The sequence below is a fragment of the Mesoplodon bidens genome, assembly GCF_964165515.1.
Source record: "Mesoplodon bidens genome assembly, chromosome: 8".
NCBI lineage: Eukaryota > Metazoa > Chordata > Mammalia > Artiodactyla > Ziphiidae > Mesoplodon > Mesoplodon bidens.
The window spans coordinates 98555514-98578738 of record NC_138165.1 but is presented as its reverse complement, the minus strand read 5'-3'; the positions used below and the strand labels follow the sequence as shown (position 1 = coordinate 98578738).

Genomic DNA, 23225 nt, shown 5'->3' with positions numbered 1-23225 from the left:
ATAGTCCAGGACACAAGAAAAGCAGTTTACCATATTCAGCAAATTGTTAATTTCTTGCCTCAAAAAAGTAAGGGTGGGGTGTAGTGGTATGAATACCCCTTTTTTTCAGATGGAGAACTACTGGTCTGAAATATAAGTTACAGTTTTATTACGTTAGATTTACTGTGTGTACCCTTGTTCTTTGGTAAAATCTTAATCAATAAAGTCAGTTCCTTACAAAAATGGCCAACAAAAATGGGCATGTAAACACACACTGCCTGAACTATAGGGTAGCCAAACATTCCTCATGCTTCTAAGAGGCAAATAAAGATACAGGGGGAGAGGAAGGGAATTCTCTTATAAACTTGTATTTTAAAAAAAAAATCAGGTATTATTGTTTTCACAGAGTTGTCTGGAGACGAAAGAAACCCTTCTCCTGTAGTTTTGTAAAGTCTTTTTCTTCCCTTTAAAAAATTCTGAAACTTGTAATGACTCAAATGCTTCAGAACCAAGTGAATTACTAGTTTAAAAATAACCCTTAAAAATTACAAATTTATTGAAAATAGACTAGAAAACAGATGAGCACAGTGAAGTTGTAATCCCTTCACCTTTGACATGGACACACTGACAATTAATTTGTAGCTCTCTGCGCTGCTTATACACAAATATATATGAAATCCACTTTTTCTTTTCTAAAGGAGAAGAATAAAGTATGATAGTCCCACAAAGTTTACAGAGATATTAAGGATTTTAAAGATCATAAAAGAACTAAGTATCAAGAATGAGCTCATGACACTGACAATTCTAAAGTATGGGACAGTTATTAGAAAACTAGTTCTCACCTTCAGCTTTGTTTGTAAGAGTTCTTTACTAGTAATGATGTTGGTCACCTCTGTTTCATTTAATCCATGAACAACCGCTGGACCCCCTAGAGTAGCATACAACGTAACAACTACAGGGAAAAGAAGGGCAAGTCAAACATTTGGACATTTCATGGAAATACTAAAAGGAATTAAATAAAGCCTCTGAGCATGGATGGAGCATACTAAACGCTAAATTGTTAGATCCACAGTTTGTGATCTAATCATGCTGTTTTTCTAAATTATTTTAATATATTAACTAACATTATGCCTGCTCACCCTTCTGTAACTTCCCCCCAAAATTGCAATATTTTAAAATTTAAAAATTTTTTATTTTATTTTGTTTTACCTATAGATGCTATTCTGAGACTGTCACGTTGAAAGGAATTACATTTGACTTCTAAAATGTCAAGTCTTAGTTGTTAACTACTTGATACTAAAATATGAAAAATATACCAATAAGATAACACACTGAATGTCATATTTAAGATATTACTTGTTAAGAATATAGCATGAACAAGTGGTAATACTGCTTATGCTAAAGTAGAAAAATCTAAAGAAAGACATTCTTAGAAATGTCAAAATTAAATAATAATGATGAGGAGGAAGAGAATTTTTATTTGCTTTCTCCCTAACTCAAAAAAGTGAGACTTAAAGTCACTGTAAGAGATAATTAAAGCTTCTTAAAAGAAACATACTGGGGGCTTCCCTGGTGGTGCAGTGGTTGAGAGTCCGCCTGCCGATGCAGGGGACACGGGTTCGTGCCCCGGTCCGGGAAGATCCCACAGGCCACAGAGCAGCTGGGCCCGTGAGCCATGGCCGCTGAGCCTGCGCGTCCGGAGCCTGTGCTCCGCAGTGGGAGAGGCCACAACAATGAGAGGCCCGTGTACCGCAAAAAAAAAAAAAAAAAAAAACAAACAAACAAACAACAAAAAAAGGAAACAAACTGTAAACCCAAACCTGTGACAACAAAAAGGTATGCCAGTTTAAAAAAACACACACACAAAAAAACAGCGGAGGCATTTACAGCAAGAAATCTGGTAAAAGTATCTTTCCTGTTTCATCTGAAGGATAAGCAATGTCCATATTTTGCATCATATTTGGCACCAAGACCTCTGAACTAAGCCTCCAGGACTACCTCACAGACTGAAGCATCACAACTTCCACAGGTTGTGTTACAGTTACAACATAAAAATTATCATTTAACGGAGCAGCTAGGTTTGAGTATTGGAAGTGTTTTAGAGGCCAGCTGTTACTGACAGAAGTAGCATAACAAGATGACACTAACTTCAAAAGAAAATTCTGAGAGGGGGTAGCAGAGCAATGACCCACAGGTATAGATGTAGCTCCCCAGACCCAGAAAGTCCCCTCTGAACAGGTTCAAGTCCCCTTACTACACTGTGTAATTTGTTCCACGACTGGTTCCTTTTCCAAAATAGATCAATAATTCTACGTGGTAACAAAGAGTTATCCACTGATTGGATACGAGGTAAAAATTAACATCAGAATTTTAATCTCTTGGGAGTAAATATTTATAATAAAAAGTGAGTATCATCTCTCCCACAACAACATTAGGTCCACACTGTGAGAAGATAAGAAAGTCCACGTACGCTGAAAATTATACATGAAGCAGGCCTGTGCAGCGATCATCCATTCAGCCCTGGTTTCACAGAAGATGGCAATGTTGGTCTTTGGTTTCTGACCCAATATCTGTAAGCCATTTCCAAAATTAAAAGCTCTAACGAAGACATCTTCAAAGGACAGCCAATTATAGTTCCCAAGAATAACCTGATAAAACAGAAAGCATACAAATAGTTTTCAAATTAACCAAGATATTAATTTCTAGAAAGAAGCCAGGATGTGTTCCAAATTTTGGCAAACCAGAAAGCTGTGTTTGTATATAAACTATTTTGTTCTAACAAAAAGCTGGAAAGTGAGTTTCAAGTGAAAAGTCTATTTTGAAAATTAGCTATTTTGTGATGTCTTCTATGACAACTCAAATCTTTTGCTAAATCTTTAACTGTAATTTGGGGGTGGGGGTTGTTTTTCTTTTAAAAAATTATTCAAGGTTTGACAGGATCTTATATGTCAACTTTCTGGCCAAAGGCACATATATTAAGAATTCATTTATAGACTTTATTTACTTAAACAATGTAGATGTTAGTTTATAACTTAGCCTAGTGTCAAGTACTACTGATGCCAACATTTTACTTTCCCTCTGCTTATGAATTCCTGGATTTCAATATCAGACACTTATAACATGATTCACAAACAGAAACTGACAGAGCCAAGCTAACAGAAATGCTTACGGCCATTCAGTTGGACCTGCTGTAACTAACTCTGGATAAGCAAAGTAAACAAAGTCTCTATTTATACGAACAGGTGGGGAGTTGTTATACTATTTTCTGGAGTCCCTCTGTTGAATGCCCACTGACGTGGCAGGGCTTTTGACTTTTATTTGTGCAGGTGACATCAAGGCTCACATTAGTAACACCCCCCTCTTAACTACCTTTAAGAATTTTCTCCAACTTAGATCAGGCCGTAAATCCCCAATTATATACAGATTAGACAGAAAGCTGTGCTTGTTGCAAAAATATGGACAGTTCCCAAACATGGCTGCGTCACTAACATACGTCTCTCATGACTTAAAACCATCTAACCATATTCATTTTCAAAAATGCTTATAATATTTAAGAGATTTCTAGAAACAGAGGTTGGATGAAGATACAAATGGAAAAAGTTAAATACTGCCCTCTAGTGCCCTATTCCAAACTGGACTTGAGAAGTAAATTTTCATTTTGTTGGATAAAGCAGCTGAAATTAAAATGCTTATTTAACTTTAGTGGGTCCCAAACCCCTCACCCTGCTCTGCACCCCCATGAAATGCTCAGCACGCAGAGCTCCAATGGCTTCAAAAGGAGCTCTGTGGCGGTGAGAAGGCAGACGAGAACTTGGCCGAAACGTGTAGGAACTGGATTTACCATTATTAAGAATTTCACACTCCAAAGGTAGGCATGAGCTACCTCCTAGATTCTAGAATCTAAATGAGTTTTGTAAATTTCAGAGAATATATGTGTTCTGAAAAAGCTATATAACCCAAACATGTAAACCCAAATAAATGATCGTACAAAGAAATCAAGTCATGAGTTTAATTCAAGTGTAACCTAAATCTGAATTTAATTCTTTAAACCACTGAATTTTCTAGGAGTGATCTTTCCCATAAAGATTACATGTAAGGGACCCTACCTACCCCAGAATTTTATCTGACTTGTGCTAGAAAAGGTTTCAAATCCTAACTTTGTCCCTATGGTTAGCCCAACCTGAGATTAAACTCATGTTACCTATTCCCTGCCTATACTGTGGAATACTGCTGAAGAACACCAACCAGGTGTTTTAAATCCAGGATCACAGATCTCACCACCCAGCAATCCTATTATGCTTCCCCGGTACATTCATTTTGTCACCCTCTGAAATGGCTATCTGAAACCTTCTCTCTACTCAAATATCCTCTACCCTTTCTCTCCCTTCTCCACTTCCATGTGATGATACTACCTCACACTCCACTAAGAAATCAGAAATTAAACAGAAACTCCCTTACCTTCCTACCACCAAGGTTAATAACCTACATACACCTGTACCCATACCCTCTGCAGTCCCTCACGGTATCACAGTGGCTGAACTGTCCCTGACAAAAGCTCGACTCACTAGGACTTTAATTTGAAGAGCTTCCCAAGTTTCCATCTCTAGTCCTGACCACCCGTACTTGGATATCCAAGCTGCTTTTTCACTTGACTATGCAACTAAGCTGTCTAACAGGTACCCCCCACCCCAATGCAACCACTTCCCTCCACCTGCATGCACCCTGTCACCCTAGTCCGTCTCTCCCCTGAACTAAGGAGTGCTGACTGGCCAACTTCCATTCTTATTCCCCTTTAGCCCCTTCTCCCTACAGTAGTGAGCTTTTGAAAAACATAAATCAGCTTACTCCTCTGCAAGTATTTTCCCTTTCCAGTAGGAATGGAGTTGGAAAACCTTACCCTGGCCTACAAAGCCTTAGGGGTCCTAGACTTTATCAGGGTCTCTATGCCATCTCAAAACCTCTGCCCTGACTCACTTTCTATAAATACAACTTTGTCTTTTCTGTCCTTCAAACAGGCAGCACAGGACCTAAGATGAGGCAAAACAGGTGCTCAGGGCACGAAATTTAAGGAGGCGCTCGGTCTCAGGGTCTGAATGCCGTCATGAACTTTGCCTCCCCAGCTGAGCTCATTCCTGTTTTAGAGCCACTGCACAATCCTGTCCCACTGCAAAGAAGGCTCGTTACCGGCCTTCAGGCCTCCACTTAGCCACCACTTACTCAGAGAGGCTATCACTGATCTCCAATCAGCCTTCTTTCTTCATGACAGTTATTAAATCTGTTACCTTATTATTTATTGTCTCTCTTCCTCCCGTACAAATACATGATCCAGGAAAGAGTAATCTGTGTGTCTTGTTCCTTATTGTCTCCTCGTGCCTAGGACGGTACTAGCATATAGCAGGCACTCAGCGATCATTAGCTAAATGTGTGGAACGGACCGGTGTAACGAAACAACTTCAATTCACTCGGGGCCTCGGGGTCTTCAACCTCTCATCCAGCAGCCTCATTTGTTTAAAAGATGGCTTTTTTTAAAAGGTCCACATTCCACCCAATCGTTTAACTCCCTTGGCTTCTTTTGTTCTCATCACCATTCAATCGCATACAGCCTTTGCCACCACCTCTTAAATATTCTTACCTGTGACCCATGAGACATAAATATGTTTGACTGTATTAAGAGTCAGGAAAACGCACGCCTAGTGTGGCTACGTGAACGCTCACCATGGAGCCTAGGCGGTTTCCTCATTTGTAAACCTAGTTGGGGGCTAAATGATCTCTACAGTCGCTTTCCTCTCTCACATTTAATTGCCTGTATTTTCATTCTATGACAGGTGTGACATACACATATGTAAGTATCAATGTTGTCGCTCAGACTATCACTGCCTGGGACATAGGAACTTAATAATTTACCTTTGTTCAGGAACCTATGAAATTAGATACCTTGATTATGCTGATGAGGAAGGCCTCTTACCTCAAAAGAAAACTATAAAAATAAAATGGGGCTTCCCTGGTGGTGCAGTCGTTGAGAGTCCGCCTGCCGATGCAGGGGACATGGGTTTGTGCCCCGGTCCGGGAAGATCCCACATGCCGTGGAGCGGCTGGGCCCGTGAGCCATGGCCGCTGAGCCTGTGCGTCCGGAGCCTGTGCTCCGCAACGGGAGAGGCCACAACAGTGAGAGGCCCGCGTACCGCAAAAAAAATTAAAATAAAAAAATAAAATGGAGATAAGATACAGAACATTCCATAAAACAAAATCACACAATACTTAACCAGTCAGGGCCCTGAAGAGTAAGATATTCTATAAAGGTTAAGTTTTCAGGTAGATGAGTTTAACCTCTATCAGCACTAAAACTTTTACTTTAACCATTCAGAACAGAGATATCTCAAAAGTATATACTTTCCTACCATCGACAAAGTACATCTGGCTTCATTTAACCTTTCCCTCTGCAAATGAAGATCTTTACAAACAAATTATTGTGAGGGAGCCAGAGAGTGAAAATATTCAAGAGATCTGGACAGTTGGTAATAACCATGATGACGGTGAGGGCAGCTAACCTTTACTAGTGTTTACTACGTGCTAGGTATGCTGTAAGTAACCCTCACAATAACTCTTAAGATAATTACTATTATTATCCCTATTTTACAGATGAGAATACTGAGGCATAGACAGAATAAACATAACTTGCTCAAATCCCACAGCTATTAAGTGACGGACTAGGATATGAACCCAGGCAGATTCATTCCAGAATCTAAGTACTAAATCACAACGCTCCAACTGCACTATAGAAAGGAGTTGAGATGCTGCTGGGAAAGTGAGTAAGGTGGCCTGATTAACAGCTGTAAAATATCATTTCAACTGCTGTGTTTGAGTGGATTATAGTAGAGGCAAGAGTGGAAGCAGAAGACCTGATTTTTTCTTTTTTTTTTTAAAGGGAGGGAGGTGGAGGGAGCTGTAAGGAGGAAATTAAAAAAAAAAAATCAGACTCCTGGTTTTTGACTTGAGCCATCTGGTACACAGCGGTGCCTTTAACAAACAGGGGGATGACAGGGAGAGGAGCAAGTATGGAAAGGAAAACCAAGCATTTCGGCTGGGGACAGTATTAATATAATAACCAACCACAAATTCTGGCCAAGAGATGGGCCATTATTTTTTATATAAATTATGTAAATATCCTAAGAAGTCAAAAAATAAATGTCATACACATATGCAAATAGGATAAAAAAAATGACTCAAGAAAGAAATAACACAAAAGTAGGCAATGAGGAAGAGGAAAAGAAAGCTAAGTCAACTCCTAAGAACAGAAATGAGTATTTCTAGTATCTTTTTGCATCAATTTAGAAGGAACGTCAGTCAGAGTGAAACTTCTCTTTCTAAGCACTATGACTGCATAATTCCTTCTAGTTTCTTCTCTCTAAGGTGTGTAAAATATATTAGAAAAAAACGTAAAGTATCTCCGGAAGTTAGATCACTAAATGTTTGACCTGGTCTTGTGTCTTCTGTTTCACTGCAAAGTTATTTTTATTCTTTGCAACTTTGTTCTATTTCAGGTACATGTATTTTTAAAACGCTCTGGAAGCTGATCATTTCATTGTTAATTCATTTCAAAAGACATCAGTACAAGCACTTGCTGCTGCTGCTGGGAAGGCTGGAATCAGGAGCTACTGACACGTTCCACACGCTTCACTCTGCCAGTTTTATAAAACCATATGAGACTTAAAATGACAGCACGATATAGTCCTGGAAAAGCTGGCCAAGCCTCAGGAACACAGCCACCTCTGTTTCTTCGCCGTTTGTTCTTCTGTTTGTGCCCCTTGGGAAACTTGTCCTGGTGAAGCTGATGGCCGCACTATCCTGGGCATAATTACAGCAGAACCATCGCATCTTCACTTACCTTCCCCTGGAAGCTCAAAACAGACTTCTGGGATAAGACGGAAACAAAGCTTCAGAGTTCATTCATTTGAAATAAAGCTTTGAGCATCTTTGTTTCAACCATGCCAGATACACTCTAGAGTTAATCCCCAAAGCTCAGTCCCCCAAAACAGGGAGAAAACTTTTAGATATTGCTAATCACTAGCTTTATTTTCCAATATAAAATTATCTTCAAATATGGAAACTATTATATGAAGATACACTCCATCAAGATTATGTATGTATTCCACTCTTAGTAAGCACTCTGAGCAGAGGCCACACTGCCTAAGCAACTCCACTTTTACATCTAAGGGCAGGTTGTGAAAGGTCCCCTTTTCACTATCCTTCCATAGCAGCAGCTGCTGCTGCAATACAATGGGTGTTAAATAAGAAACCAAGGGCGGGGCAGCCTAGTTTAATACACAGTGGAGATACCCCCTTATCCAGTCTACAGACCACTGCTACAGTTGCAATGCAGACCAACAGAAACGGAAGTCTTGGCTAACCAGTGGTAAAGCACACCTTCTCAAGTAAGGATAACAGAAAATATTTGCTTTGTTTATGATACACAAAACCTACTTTCCCAATAAGTCTAATTTCAAACAAGAAAAAATGTGTTTTCTACATCAGGGTTTATATTAAAGACTTCTGAAAAAAGTTTGATGAATCACAAATGCGAAGTTAATGGCAAATGTCAATGGTAGGCACACCTTCTGACAGTGATGTAGTATAGACAGGGTGCTAACTGAAAATGGTTTCTCTCACCTTCTAACTTTTCTACTAGAGTTCAAATATTTCTTTGTTGAATAAACAATGAATACAAAGGCACCACGGTCAAGACAGGGAGGAAAGAGCCACATACTTTCTCTCTCTCTCTCTCACACACACTCACACACACACACACACACACACACCATGCACGGGGCATAAGAACTTTGCTTGTGTCGGGACTTCCCTGGTCGTGCAGTGGTTAAGACTCTGTGCTCCCAATGCAGGGTGCCCAGGTTTGATCCCTGGTCAGGGAACTAGATCCCACAGGCATGGCGCAACTAAGAGTTCACATGCCACAACTAAGGAGGCAGTGAGCCAGAGCTACGGAGCCCATGTGCCGCAACTAAGACCCAGCACAACCTAATTAATTAATTTTTTTAAAAAAAGAAGAAGAAGAACTTTGCTTGTGTCCACTGCATTATCTGGCCACATTTTTTTTTTTTTTTTTTTTTTTGCATGGGCCTCTCACCGTCGCGGCCTCTCCCGCTGTGGAGCACAGGCTCCAGACGCGCAGGCTTAGCAGCCGTGGCACAGGGGCCCAGTCGCTCCACGGCATGTGGGATCTTTCCGGACCAGGGCACGAACCCGCATCCCCTGCATTGGCAGGCGGATTCCCAACCACTGTGCTACCAGGGAAGCCCTATCTGGCCACATTTAAGGAACAACTATGGTAGCTCTAGAATTTTATTTTGTCCTAATTATACTGATACCTGAATTAAGAAAGAATTTCATATTCACCATATTTTTCTCCTTTTTATATACTTGGGAACCAGTCTGCTGCTATGAGTACTGGATGACTGAAAGTGCTAGCTCCATAAAATGCATAGTGTGTGTATCCTGCACACACTATCCTGCAGTGTGTGCAGGATACTAGAGAAAAAATAAGCTTCCTGCTAAAACTGCATTTCTGTTATATATGCTTTCATTAAAAGTAAGAGAACCCAATCTTTGAATTCAAATAGCAGTAGGAATTGTCAAAGGACAAAAATGAATGTTTATTTTAGATACCAAAAGCACAGAAGGCAGAGGAGTGGAAAACTTTAGCAGTTAAAAAATGTAGTGTTTTCAGTACCTTTTATAACTACCAGATCTCGCAAAGACAGAATCAAGGATGGTACACCATAAAAAGTAGCAACTAAATATGACAAAAATCAGACACCATTATGATAAAGTGTTTTGCAAATTATAATCTATAGGCTAGAGAAGAGTAATCAAACATGCTTAACTACATGACTTCAATTTCTCGAAATGTGCTATTAACTAACCCCAGCTAGATCTTAATTTAGCAAAAAAAAAGAAAAAAAATCATTTAAGTGAGGCAAAACTAAGTCACCAAAAGAAATAGGGAAAATGCCTTAACAGTAGAGTGACCACAGGATTTATCCAAATCCCTCTGGCGACTGTAGGGGGCACTACTAATGCCAGAACAACAAGTGTAAGTCAGGAGGGTTCCAGGCACAACAGGATAAAACATCACTCCATTTGAAGGTTAGGAACACATACAGATCCTGTTGTGTAGAGTTAAAATAATGTTTTTTTAATTTCTAGGCGTTACTGATATTAACTTGCGCGCCATCTCCTTTACGTTTAGAAGATGATGACTGGAATTTGTGTGGTAAGTGGCAAAATTAATGGACCATTAAGTTAAACAACATCATTCTCACTCCCCTCCCCACATTCTGCAGTAACAGGAGTAAATCTGAGCATTTCATTCCATAGCTGTGCTTATTTGGACTCTCCTCCAAGATCTGAGAGTTCCTTCACGATTAACAGAAAAAAGACAGCTGGAGTCAGGATGTAGTTGGAAAAAAGAGGGTAAGGGAAAAACAACTTTGCCTACACAGGTATTAAACCCATAACCTAACAAAATTATCAACTAACTACAGATCACCTTACTGCCTCTAAAAACACTTTATCTTCAATTTTCACCTACCAGAACTTCAAGAACCGTTTATAAGAAACTCACATACCCAAGTTCATAAACAGCATTTTCATGACATTTCTATACTTATTACCCTTCACAGGGCTGCACTACTCCATGATATAAGTCTTTAGAATCATTCATACAATTTTACCCAGTGAATTCCCAAGATGATAATAAAAGCTACAGCATTTACACTAGACACCACAAACTGTTCCACACACATAGTTGTAGAATGTACACACACAAACACACACTCTCACTCTCTCTCACTCCCTTTCTCTATCTATTAATCCTCTCAACAACTCTGAGCTGGGATTATTTAAGGAGTATGGAGCTAGACACCCTGGGTTCCAGTCCCAGCTTCACCACCTGCTAGCTAGCTATAATGCCCTTGGGTAAGTTACCTAACCTATCTGTGCCTCAGTGCCATCATCTGTAAAGGAGGGATATCCCGATCACACTAACCCGTAAGGCGATTGTAAGTCTTAAATAAGTTGATATGTGTGAAGCTCTTAAAACAGCCTGGCTCATAAGAAATGCTAATAAATGTCAGCAATGATCATTACCTCCACGTTAAAGAAACTGAGGCAAATTTGTTATATAGCTTTTCGAAAGTCACACACAGCTAGTAAGTGGCAAAGCCGAGATTCGAACCCATAGTCTGTATCTGGAGTCCAGGCTCTTAAGCACTGTTACACTGCCTCTAAGGAGGTCTTATCCTCTGTTTCAAATCAATAATGGCAAGTTCTGTATCTGTGAAAAGAAATTCTTAGAAAACCAAAGCACTTGCCACAAACCAAAGTACCAACTCATTAAGTATCCAATGGAACCTACATTATAATCAGAAAAAGGTCACACCCCAAAACCCAGAGCAATCTCGAGCTCACAGGTGCTTCTGGAACTACCAGGGAATAGAGTTTCAAACCCCAAACTGCCCTAGACATTCTATTCCAAGTCCTGGTGGCCATTCAGGCTCAGAAGTGACCCACACCAGTGAGTGATCTCAATGTCTTCGTGAAAATTCGGAACAAATCCATGCCGGGGGTACAGAAGGAGAAAAAAGCGCAGTCTAGTCCCCTTCTGCCCTGTTTCTCCTGCCACATCAGCAAATTCCAATAGAAGCAGGCCGTGCTTGTCCCCTGCCACCATTTCTAAGCGCACATTTTATTCAGAGCGAATTCAAAGGTAATAAAAAACCACATTACCTTTTTAAAAATTTTTCCGTTTGGTTGCACTTCATCTTCCTCATTTAAAATTTCACGTGTTCCCAAGAGTCTTTTGTTCTTGAATTTGTTTTTTGCGTGCATAAAAACTTTATCTAGTGTATCACATCCAGGGTATAATACTGAGGCCAAACCATCCAAGCTGTTAACAGACCTGTATGCAGACTCAGGTTTTGAATTTACAGGCTTTGCTTTAATTTGGTTTGATTTTTCTTGTCTTGACTCAGACAAAAAATAATATGGAATATATGTTAAAATAGTATAAAGTGATATTATAAAATGTATGAAATATAAAAGAATGGGGTTGATGGTATGTTTTAGCTTCATAGTAGATGGCTTTGAAGATACGTGGTTATTCATAGTGCTCAAAAAGTAGAATTAACAGATTTCCGTAAGAATCTAGAAGGAAAAGAAAGAAAGTTACTAGTCAAAAAATCATTCTTAAATAACTTTAAAGAAAAAGTCTTCATATCAGATAGGCACACGATTTTTTTCCCAATAAACAGCAGCTAGTATACTGGCCGCCAGCAATCTCCTGTCCACTCCTGATATTTATAGGATACACATTTATGCCATATCTATTAACAATGGGATTTCTACAGAAAAGTTTCCACATCATTCTGTAAACAGGTGGCTTTTCCAACTTAACCCCCAGTAACCACAAATACTTCCCAGTGGTGAAGAGGAAGCAAGCCAGAAGACCTACAAGAGAATGGAGACCAACAATGCACCCATTTCCTGTTCTTCAGTGTCTCATTACATTAGAGATGGCAAACACTTAGCACATATGCCACATTCTCCTCTCTCCCGACCCCTGCAGCCACTGCTGAATCATCACTGCTTTCTTTCCCAGGGAGCCCCCTTCTCCCACTCTAGGCAGCAACAAGCAATTGGAGTTAGCAAACAATATGAAATTCACTTCCCACAGTGATTCTAGATATTTTTCACTTTAGGCAGGTTAAATTGTAAAGCAAGAAGACAACAGATTTTGGACATTTTATATGTTGCATTTATCAGATTTATTGAGAATCTACTATGTGTCAGACAGTGTTCTAAGTATAGGGACTGTAACAGTGAAGGAAACAATCTAAGTCTCTCTTCCCATGGAACCTATACATTCTTTGGGAGAGGTAGACAAATATCACCAGATGGTGAGAAATCCTAAGAGGGAAAAATGAACCCAATAAGGGAAATACTAGGTGACCAGGCAAGGGTAAAGAGGTGCTCTAGTATGTGGGTGGTCCATGAGAGCCTCCCTGGCCAGTGCTATTTGAGCTGAGACTTAAAGGAAGAGGGAGAGTGGGGAAGAAGAACACGAGGCAGAGGACACAGCCTTTGTTCGGTAGGTAGGTGATAATATCATTTTTGAAGAAACAAAACTGAAGCTAACTACTAACTGATTACTCCACCCAGCTCTAAATCCAGGATGATTTCTAGCATTCTTCATCTCCAAGTCGTAGAACTTCTATTCTAGGAAAGTGTGGCCGAGAAATCTGAGGAATCCCTTCTTTCACCCAGTCTCCACTCAGGGCAGAAGCTCTACTGCAGACGCAGCAGACCAAGACTACTGGGCACCGTGATTCGTAAGGTGGATGCAGGGAGAGAAGCTCCAGAGACCAGTGGCTACAGCCAAGCCCAGGACCCCACTCACAGAGCAGAGGACAAGCTGCTGCCCCTGCCCCTGGCTCTGGAGCAATGGCACAGAGGTTCTCCCCAGGCCAGAGAAGCAGGCTGTAAGAACATAGAACCACTCAGCAATCCCTAAGAGGACTGACCTTAGTTGGAACAGAGAACAGAGAAGTTCAAGCCTAATGGCACTATGGAAAACAATGGAGACTTTAGTGGTGAGCAACTAAGATGAGGCTGGTAGTTGCACAACAGGAACAAGCAAAAGAACAGATCCAGAGAAGTTCAATGGAATCGTGGGAGAGAGACAGCTAGGAAGAGCCCTCCTGGAGTCAGCGCAGCTCAAAGACTGGCCTCAAACACAACCCCGACGAAGACCACCTAATTTAACTGGATCACCTTGTGGGGCAACTTATAGCCCAGGGCACTGTGCAAGACAATAAAGCAATCAACTAGCTATCAGTGGAGAATATTTGCTGGGTGTGGTGCCAAGAGGCAGATCAGGGAGGCAGACAGTCCCTACAAGAACCACCGCGCTGTCACCCCCTGAAGAAGGCACTTCAGAGTAACTGTGCGTGTTCCCAAGGCTGTGCCCTTGAAGGAGCCCCATCGGAGGATGCACACTGCAGAAAAAGTAAACTTCACCAAAACCGGTCAGCCAAGTCAGCAAACAAGCAAGCAAACAACACAACAAGAAAGTGCGGAAAAGGGGAAGGCGGAATCAGTATTCAGAACTGCTACAAAAATAACTAAAATGTCCAGTCTACAACAAAAAATTATGAGGCATGCAAACCAACAGGGAAGTATGACCCCCACACAGGGAGAAAAGCAGGCAACAGAAATCCTCCTTGAGAGGATCCAAGTGTCAGACCTAGCAGACAGCGCATCAAAGCAGCTATTATAAATATATTCAGAGAACTAAAGGAAACCGTTCTTAAAAAATTAAAAGTCAAACTCTGCAACTTTACAAGAAAAGGGACACCTCCGAATTTGCTCATGCACAGCTGGAGAGAAGCCAGGACTCCCAACTGACCTCTGGGCTCTGTTCACCATTCCAAGCTCTTTTCTTCCACAACGTATTGTGTAGTACCCTGAAGAATGAGTCCAAAGAATCTAGATGTCTGCCACAAAGGGCATGGGGAGCCACTGAAGGTTTTTGTACAGAAAAGTGGCACAACGAAAACAATGGCCCTAATACTTTCAGGACATCAGAACTGCAAAGAATAAGATGCACCTTAATAACCCAGGAGAATGATGTTATCTCACTAAGTACTCTGAAATTTAATTCCACATGTTTGTATTTTGAATTTAAAAATAACTGTGATTTAAGGGCTTCCCTGGTGGCGCAGTCGTTGAGAGTCCGCCTGCCGATGCAGGGGACACGGGTTCATGCCCCGGTCCGGGAAGATCCCACATGCCGCGGAGCGGCTGGGCCCGTGAGCCGTGGCCGCTGAGCCTGCACGTCCGGAGCCTGTGCTCCGCAATGGGAGAGGCCACAATAGTAAGAGGCCTGCGTACCACAAAAAAAAAATAAATAAATAAAATAAAATAAAAATAACTGTGATTTTAAAAACTATCTCTATCCACAGATGATATGACTGTAATATAGAAAATCCAAAGGAATCCACTGAAAAACTAATGGAACAAAGAGTTCAGCAAAGGCTGCAGGATATAAGATGAATATACAAAATAAATTGTATTTCTATACACTAGCAATGAATAACGGGAAAATGAAGAAAACAATTATATTTACAACACTTTCAAAAATACTTAGGATTAGATATAACAAGAAGTGCAAACTTTGTACTATGAAAACCACAGAACACTGTTTAAAGATATTAAAGACCTAAATAGAAAACATCCTGTTTATGGATTTTAAAACTCAATACTGTTAAAATAGCAACATTCCTCAAACTGATGTACAGATTCAACAAGATGCTTATCAAAATCTCTGCTGACTTTTATAAAGAATTTTGTAAGCTGATCCTAAAATTCACACGGAAATTCAAAGTAGCCAGAACAGCCAAAACTTTTGAAAAAGAACCAAGTTGAAGTGCTCACACATCTCAATTTCAAAGCTTAATACAAAGCAATATTAATCAAGACAGTGTGGTACTAGAAAAAGTACATATATATAGATTAATAGAATAAAATTGAGAGTCCAGAAATAAACTTTTCCATTACGGACAACGGATTTTCAACAAGATGGCAAAAAAAACTCAATAGGGGAAGAAGAGTCTTTTCAACAAGATGGCAAAAAAACTCAACAGGGAAAGCACAGTCTTTTCAACAAATGGTGCTGGAACATCTGGACATCTACATATAAAATGACGAAGACGAACCCTTTTCTTATACCATACAAAAAATTAACTTAAAATGGATCACAGGCCTAAATATAAGAACTAAAACTACGAAACTTTAATAAGTACTGATCATTGGGTATAAAGTGTTTCAAGAAGAGTACAGTAAAAGGTAGAGGCTAGTTCTGGCTTTTTCTGAGACATCCTCTTGAACCAAACAACAATTTATTACGATCTTAAAAGTCTGGGGATAGGGAGGGCAGAGGAATGGAGATTTTGAACAGATGATACCACACAGCTTGAACAAGCACCAAAATCAGCAGGTGTTCAGGAAATAATTAGCCACCCAGTAGAGCAGGGTAGGGATGAGGAGATGAGCGATGAGGGCAAGGTGTTAAAGGCCCCAAATTTTAAAGGTCAAATTGTTGTGGCCTTTGATGCTGAGGAAGAAACTTAGTTTGCATTCAAATGTACATAAACACACAGTATTAGAAAATAACTTTATGCAGAGGATAACCTGAAGGCAGCAGAAACTGGAGGGAAGGAAATTACATAAGAGATAACAAGTAATCATTTACTCCTAGGTCACAAGGCTATGGTGGGTGTGACAAGGAGCGAGCAGCTAGGATTCCTGGCTGCTACCTGCCCAGAGGGTGGCAAGGGTAGCAGCTGTTCCTCCAGCCTTTCCAACAACTGAAATCTTTCTGCTTAACATAGTGAGGGTGGTACTGTATCTGAATCGTCAACAGAATAAAGTTGCAAATTAGAGCAGAGGCAGTGAAAGGAGGGAAAACAGCTGGGGTGCCTTCAACTGAGACAGAAATACAAACAGTGAAGAGGTTGGTCAGTGGCTGGATGATTGGTGGAAAGGAGATGAATACAAGTCTCGAAAATAATGGGTTTAAGATGTCTGTGAGTCATCCAAATACACAAACTGTGAAAGTTAAGAGGGGTCAGAGCTGCCCAAAAAGAACACACAGGAAACCTCCAAGATAAGTTCAAGGACAGAAAACTTTGGAGGGAAACTAATGCCAAGACTGAGAGGAGGAAAATCCCACGGAAAAGGCCAACAAAGTAGGAGAACTTGGAAAGGGCAGTGTCATGAAAGTCAAGGGAGGGGAGAGACAATGGTGTCAAGCGTAGCCTAGAGGTACCAGTCACATGCAATTAAGACATTTAACTTTTCTAAAATGTTTTAGATAAACTAGGTAAAGTTACAAAAGTTTGGTCAATTGCATCTTATTTGCTCAATGGCTACAGAAAATGTAGACTAGTGTCAACTGAAAAAAATGCACATCCAAAAAGTCGAGTGTTTATGTTTTATTCCACAGACATACTGAGGACTTAAGCCCAGGAGACAGGCTCTCAGATAGCTCTGAAAGACTGTTCCAAAGAGGTAAGGAAGGAGCCAGGATATATAGGAGTTCTGCAAAAACAAATCAGGTAGTTGAATATCAAAAGATTTCTGCTAATTAAAGAAAAAAACAAACATCAAGTTAATGAAGTTAGTGCTTTTCTATATATAGGAAGATGCAAGAGTCTGGGCTCACTGAAATCATTCCTTTGATATGCACCTTAACTGTGTAGGGCCAGTATTCTGTTCTTCTCTATCCTGAATGGGCTCATGGCTTGACGGCCACAACATTCTTTGTTTACTGATGTGGCAGGCAACATTCTTCATCCACACTAGGAAACCAGTCACAGCTATTTTATTATGTTGCCACATCTTAGAATATGAGTATCACCTTTCAGAAAGTAAACTTGAACCATTAAATGTATTAATCTTTTCCTTCACAGCTTCTAGGTTTCCAATTTAGTTTAAGAAGGCCTCATCCAACCCCAGGGTTAAACTAATGGTATCCTATATTTTTTTCTAGTATTTGCAAAATCTTTATATTTTGATCTTTAATCAACATGGAATTTATTTTTCTCTATTGTGTAAGGGAAAAAGCTAACTTTTCCTTTCAGGTGAACTGTCTGAACCATTTATGAAATAAACCATCCTTTTCTCAATTAACCAGAATGTCATCTTCCATAATAAGTTATCATTCACACTTGGATTCGTTTCTGGACACTGTTCTGTTTCTTGGATCCATCTGTCTACTGCTTTGCTAATACCACACTACACCAAAGACAGATCTACAACAATGCTTTTTCAACTGTGATCCATGGACCAATCAGATCAGAATTACCTTAGAGTATATTTTAAATAAAGATTCCTCAGACATACCTTTCCTTTCCTTTCCTTCCCAATACCTATAAGCTGAAAACTACTGGCAGACTCAGTTTTAAACAGCAACCATGTGATTTTAATGTTCACTTATGTTTGAGAACTACTGCTTTAAATAGCTGGTAAGACCCTCACTAGCCATATTTTTCAAAATTTTCTCATAAATTCTTACAGATTAATTCCACATAAATTTTAAAGATTTAACATTTCTTTATGGTAACACAATTTTAAAAATAAGAGACTTCCCTGGTGGCGCAGTGGTTAAGAATCCGCCTGCCAAGGCAGGGGACATGGGTTCGATCCCTAGTCTGGGAAGATCCCACATGCCGAGGAGCAACTAAGCCCGTGCGCCACAACTACTGAGCCCACGTGCTGCAACTACTGAAGCCTGTGTGCCTAGAGCCCATACTCTGCAACAAGAGAAGCCACTGCAATGAGAAGCCCACGCACAACAACGAAGAGCAGCCCCCGCCCGCTGAAACTAGAGAAAGCCCGATGCAGCAACGAAGACGCAACGCAGCCAAAAAATAATAAAAAGTAAATTAAATTAAAAAATCAAAAAGGAACAAATATCATATATCACTTATATGTGGAATCTAAAAAAATGATACAAATGAACTTATTTACTAAACAAAAATAGACTCACAGACATAGAAAACAAACTATGGTTACCAAAGGGGAAAGGGCGGGAGAGGATAAATTAGGAATTTGGGATTAACAGGTACATACTACTATTGATACGTATGAAATAGATAAACAACAAAGACCTACTGCATTGCACAAGGAACTATATTCAATATCCTGTAATAACCTATAATGGAAAAGAATACGAAAAAGAATATATATGAATGAATCATTATGCTCTTCACCTGAAACATTGTAAATCAACTGTACTTCAATTAAAAAAAGGAAAACAAGATTTAGAAAAAAAAAATGCCGTGACAGAATATAGAAAGAACTCCTATAAATTAAAAAAAAAAAAAAATTCAAGCAACAAAAAGGAAAACTGGGCAAAGAATATGTACAAAGAAGCCAAAAAAGAGAAAATGCAGATGGCTAATACATACAGACAATATATTCTCCTCAACTTGTAATTAAGATTAAAATGAAACCATACTAATTTGCATCCAATAGTTTCACAAATATGTAAGACTACCATATATCCAGAGTGCACTGAAGTATTCCAGCAGTACAGTATTAATATTTAAAACACACACACAAAAAAAACACACCCTTTGCAATCCCACATTCAAACTCCAGTCTACTGAAAAGCAAATGCTTATTAAACATATAAACAAAGATTCAATCATTCATTTGCCAAATAAATATTGAACCCAGACTCCATACCCAGACCTCTTCCAGAGGATGAAGTCACAGTCACGAACAAAACATGGGAAGCAAGCAGACCACGCACAAGTAACTAAATATCGAGAGGTAACAGGAGCTACCGAGACAAATAAAGCAGGTTAAAGGGAATGAATCTGGGGGAGGAGAGGACTGTTGCATTAGAAAGCAGTTACGAAAAGGCATCTCAGATGTTATGAGCGGATATCTGGGAAATGAGCACTCTAGCTGAACCCAGGGAGAGAGGGGGACAGTGTAAGGAGACAAGGTCGGAGAGGATACTGTGAGAAAGGGGCCGGATCCTGAAGGGCCTGTCACTGTGAGAACAGTACTGATGTGGGAGACCGCAGCTGCTGCAGGAGCTCTGACAGGGATCGGATGGGGAGATGACACTGGCTTAGACCAGGAGGAGGACGAAGGAGGCAGTGAGAAATGACCTGACTCTATTTTGAAGGTACAGCCCTGTATACAGCGAGAGAGAAAGGGGGGTCAAAAGTGACTCTCAGGGTTTTGGCTTGAGACGTTGAAAACTACTGAGCTGCCATTTACTGAGATGGGGAAGGCTGCAGGAGGAGATTTTGAAGAAGAGCAGTTCCGTTTTGTGAAAGGTTAACTTTGGGAATTCTCAGCCTATTTGTGGTATTTCAGGCATGAGACTGGCTGAGATGGCCTAGGGAGTGAGAAGAGGTACAAACAGCAGATCCTGGGGCATGTCAATGTTTAGAGGGCTCGGGGACGAGAGGGGCCAGCAAACAGAGCATGAGAGGAGGGGTCGGTGTTGACAGAGGAGAAGCAGGAGGGTGGAGTCAAGGAAGACTGATGCGCTTTACACGTGTCGTCAACACAGATAAATGGAAGCCACGCCTCCAATGAGCTGAGACTTCACGCCCATTAGGATGGCCGTTACCAAAAGAGAAAAAAACAAAACGGAAAATAAAAAGCATTGTCTGGGAGATGGAGGTGGAGAAACTGCGACCCTTATCCACTGCTGGTGGGAATGTAAAATGGTACAGCTGCTACTGAAAACAGATCGGCAGTCCCTTAAAAAAATTAAACAAAGAATTACCATATGATCCAGCAATTCCACTTTTGGGTATATTTCCCAAAGAACTGAAAGCATGGGCTCAAACAGATATCTGCGCACCAAAGTTCCCGGCAGCGTTATTCGTAACAGCCAAAAGACAGAAACAACCCAAATATCCACGACGCATACATATATAAACAAAACGTAGCAGCCACACAGTGGAGTATTATTCAACCTTAAAAAACGAATGAAGTTCTGAGACATGCCACATGTATGAACCCTGAAAACATTACACTAAGTGAAATAAGGCAGACACAAAAAGACAAAGATTTGATTCCACTTACATGAGAAACCTAAAATAGGCAAATTCATAAGAGACAAAGTAGAATGGTGTTTGCCAGGGGCTGAGGGGGCAGGGGAATGGAAAATTATGTTCAATGGGTAGAGAGTTTGGAACGATGGGAAAGTTCTGGGGAACGGCTGATGGTGACGGGTGCAGAACAATGTGACTATACTTAATGCCTACTATACACTCAAAGATGATTCCAATGGTACATTTTGTTATGTATATTTTACTACAATTTTTTAAAAATAAAAAAATTGTTAAAAAAAGAGGAGGACTGGGAATCAGACACTGGATTTAACAACGTGAAGGTCACTACTGACCTTGAAAAGAACTGTGGTTCAAGATCAAAGCCCAACTGGAGAGAGTTCAAGAAAGAACAGGAAGAGAGCTCTAGGAAGAGGAGTAGAGAAATAAGTAATAGGACAGGACAAAGCAGTTCCTTTTGTTTCAAAAATAAGAGGTAACAGGAATTCCCTGGCAGTCCAGTGGTTAGGACTTGGAGCTTTCACTGCAGGGCCCGGGTTCGATCTCTGGTCGGGGAACTAAGATCCCACAAGCCACACGTGGCGGTCAAAAAAATAAAAATAAATAAAAATAAGAGATAGTATAGCTCGTCTGCATAGTGATAGCTATGACCCAAAAGAGGAAAGGAAAGGATTACACTCATTCCTCAGAAACCTCAGAGGTTTCCATGACCCCGTGGGATGCTCCAGTCCTCTACATAAAATGGCACTATAGAGTCAGCTCTCTGTAGCCATGGATACGGAACCCACAGATACCAAGAGTCAACTGTGTGCAGAAGAGAGTCACATCCTTGGATAGGAGAGGGTGAGCATGGTACCCAAGTGGAAGAGGTTGGCCTTAGAGAGGAACAGGGAGGCAGATGCATGTGAGTGGGTAGAAATGCTAACAGGAGCTGGTGGAAGAGCCTCTTCTGGGTGCTTCTATGTTATCAGAGTAACAGGAAGAAAAAAATCACTGGCTGAGAGGGAGGAAAGTATTAAAAAATTAAGGAGAAAGATTTGGGGGAGAATGGATACATGTGTGTGTATGGCTGAGCCGCTTTGCTGTGCACCTGAAGCTATCACAACACTGATAATCAGCTGTACTCGGATATAAAATAAAAAGTTTAAAAAAATTAAGTATAAAGTAGTCATTTAGGAAAGCAGGAGGGTGCATGGAGCAGGGGACAGAGCAGGATCACCTGGCAGCTCGAAAGGCCCACCTGAGGTCAGCCGCCGTGGATGTGAAGGGAGACCAATCAAGCTGGCTGTGTGCTTCCCAGCCAAGGTCGGCGGACAGAGCATAAATATGGATCAGGGAGAGCTAGATTAACCAAGGATGGGATTTCATCAGGCAAGCTCCAGAACAAAACAGGGGTAAAGAAAGGAAAGATAAGTAAACTAAGTCTGTTCCCAAGGCAGTCAGTATAATGACTGATAAGGCAATTTTAACTTGAGAAAGGAAGGCCACAAGGAGGGGAAGCATTTATGAGGAGACAGATCAGTGGAATTAGTCACAGGATTGTTGGAGGTGAGGTGCTAAAAGGGTGTAGGTTGGAACCACAGGAGGTAATGGTCTGTGCAGAATGTTTGAAGTTGAGATTGCTGAGGCCGTATGCTTATCCATCACGGGGAGGTCTAGATTATAATAAGGGAGAAAGGGGAAGCAGAGGCAGACTGGAATATGAGATCATTTAAGGACAGGAGGTTAAGGAAGTGAAAGGCTGTGGTATTGGAAAGATTGAAAACGCTAAGAACCATGACAGGATGGCAGCAGAGTCATAGGAAGCCTGAGGCTCTAATAGTTAAGGAATAAGGGGATAGATGACTGTGACAAACAGGAATTATGTATGGTAAGTAGTACAGTCTGAAGGCAGAGCTTGGAGGATGAGGTAGTACCGTTTCAAAGGCAAAAAACAACTGTTGATCAGATTAGGCCCAAGATGGAGTCGCTCGTGCTCAGCCCCACGTCAGCAAAGCAAAACTTGGCTAAGTTTCTATGCTCAGCTCTCCCAGAAAAGGCAGGCGTAGGTCAACCAATCAGTCTGGCCTGCTCAGCACAAGTTACCTGACCCAGCTCCAATACCACCCTTTGCACCATGTAAAGGAAACTAAGCCCGTTTTAACCCATCAGCAAATGCTCAGTATAATTTCCTTTTTCCTGCTCACTGTGATCTACAAAAATCTCTTGCTTTGTACAGCTCTTTGGAGCTCCTTTCTGTCTGCTACATTGGATGTTGCCTAATTCTTGAATTGCTGAATAAATCCTACTACATCAGAAAATTGTGGAAATTTTTAACAATTAAAATCAGAAAATCTAAAATCAAAGAATGGCTAAAGAACTTATACATCCACTACAGCCATCACAAACGATTATGGATGATTATGTGTGGACACTTATGCAGCCATCACAAACGAGTTATATGTATCTGCAATTAACCTGGAGGGACTTCCACATATCTTGTTAATTCTAAAAAAATTTAAATGCAGCTATAATTGGTCAAAGTACATTAATCTTTGAAGACCATAATAACTTCCACCTTTACAATGCTCT

General features: G+C 40.5%; 1 protein-coding gene across 1 annotated transcript in view; it reads right to left on the bottom strand.

Moving 5' to 3' along the window:
• Window positions 1-23225, bottom strand: part of ACSL3 (acyl-CoA synthetase long chain family member 3) — an 85796-nt gene that overhangs the window by 21388 nt on the left and 41183 nt on the right. Inside the window, exons 2-4 of the mRNA XM_081241622.1 lie at window positions 11782-12198; window positions 2450-2627; window positions 822-931 (exon numbers count right to left, since the gene is read on the bottom strand). Of these exons, the coding sequence (XP_081097748.1) occupies window positions 822-931; window positions 2450-2627; window positions 11782-12159 (666 nt within the window). The 5' untranslated portion in view covers window positions 12160-12198. The remainder of the gene's footprint in view (window positions 1-821; window positions 932-2449; window positions 2628-11781; window positions 12199-23225) is intronic.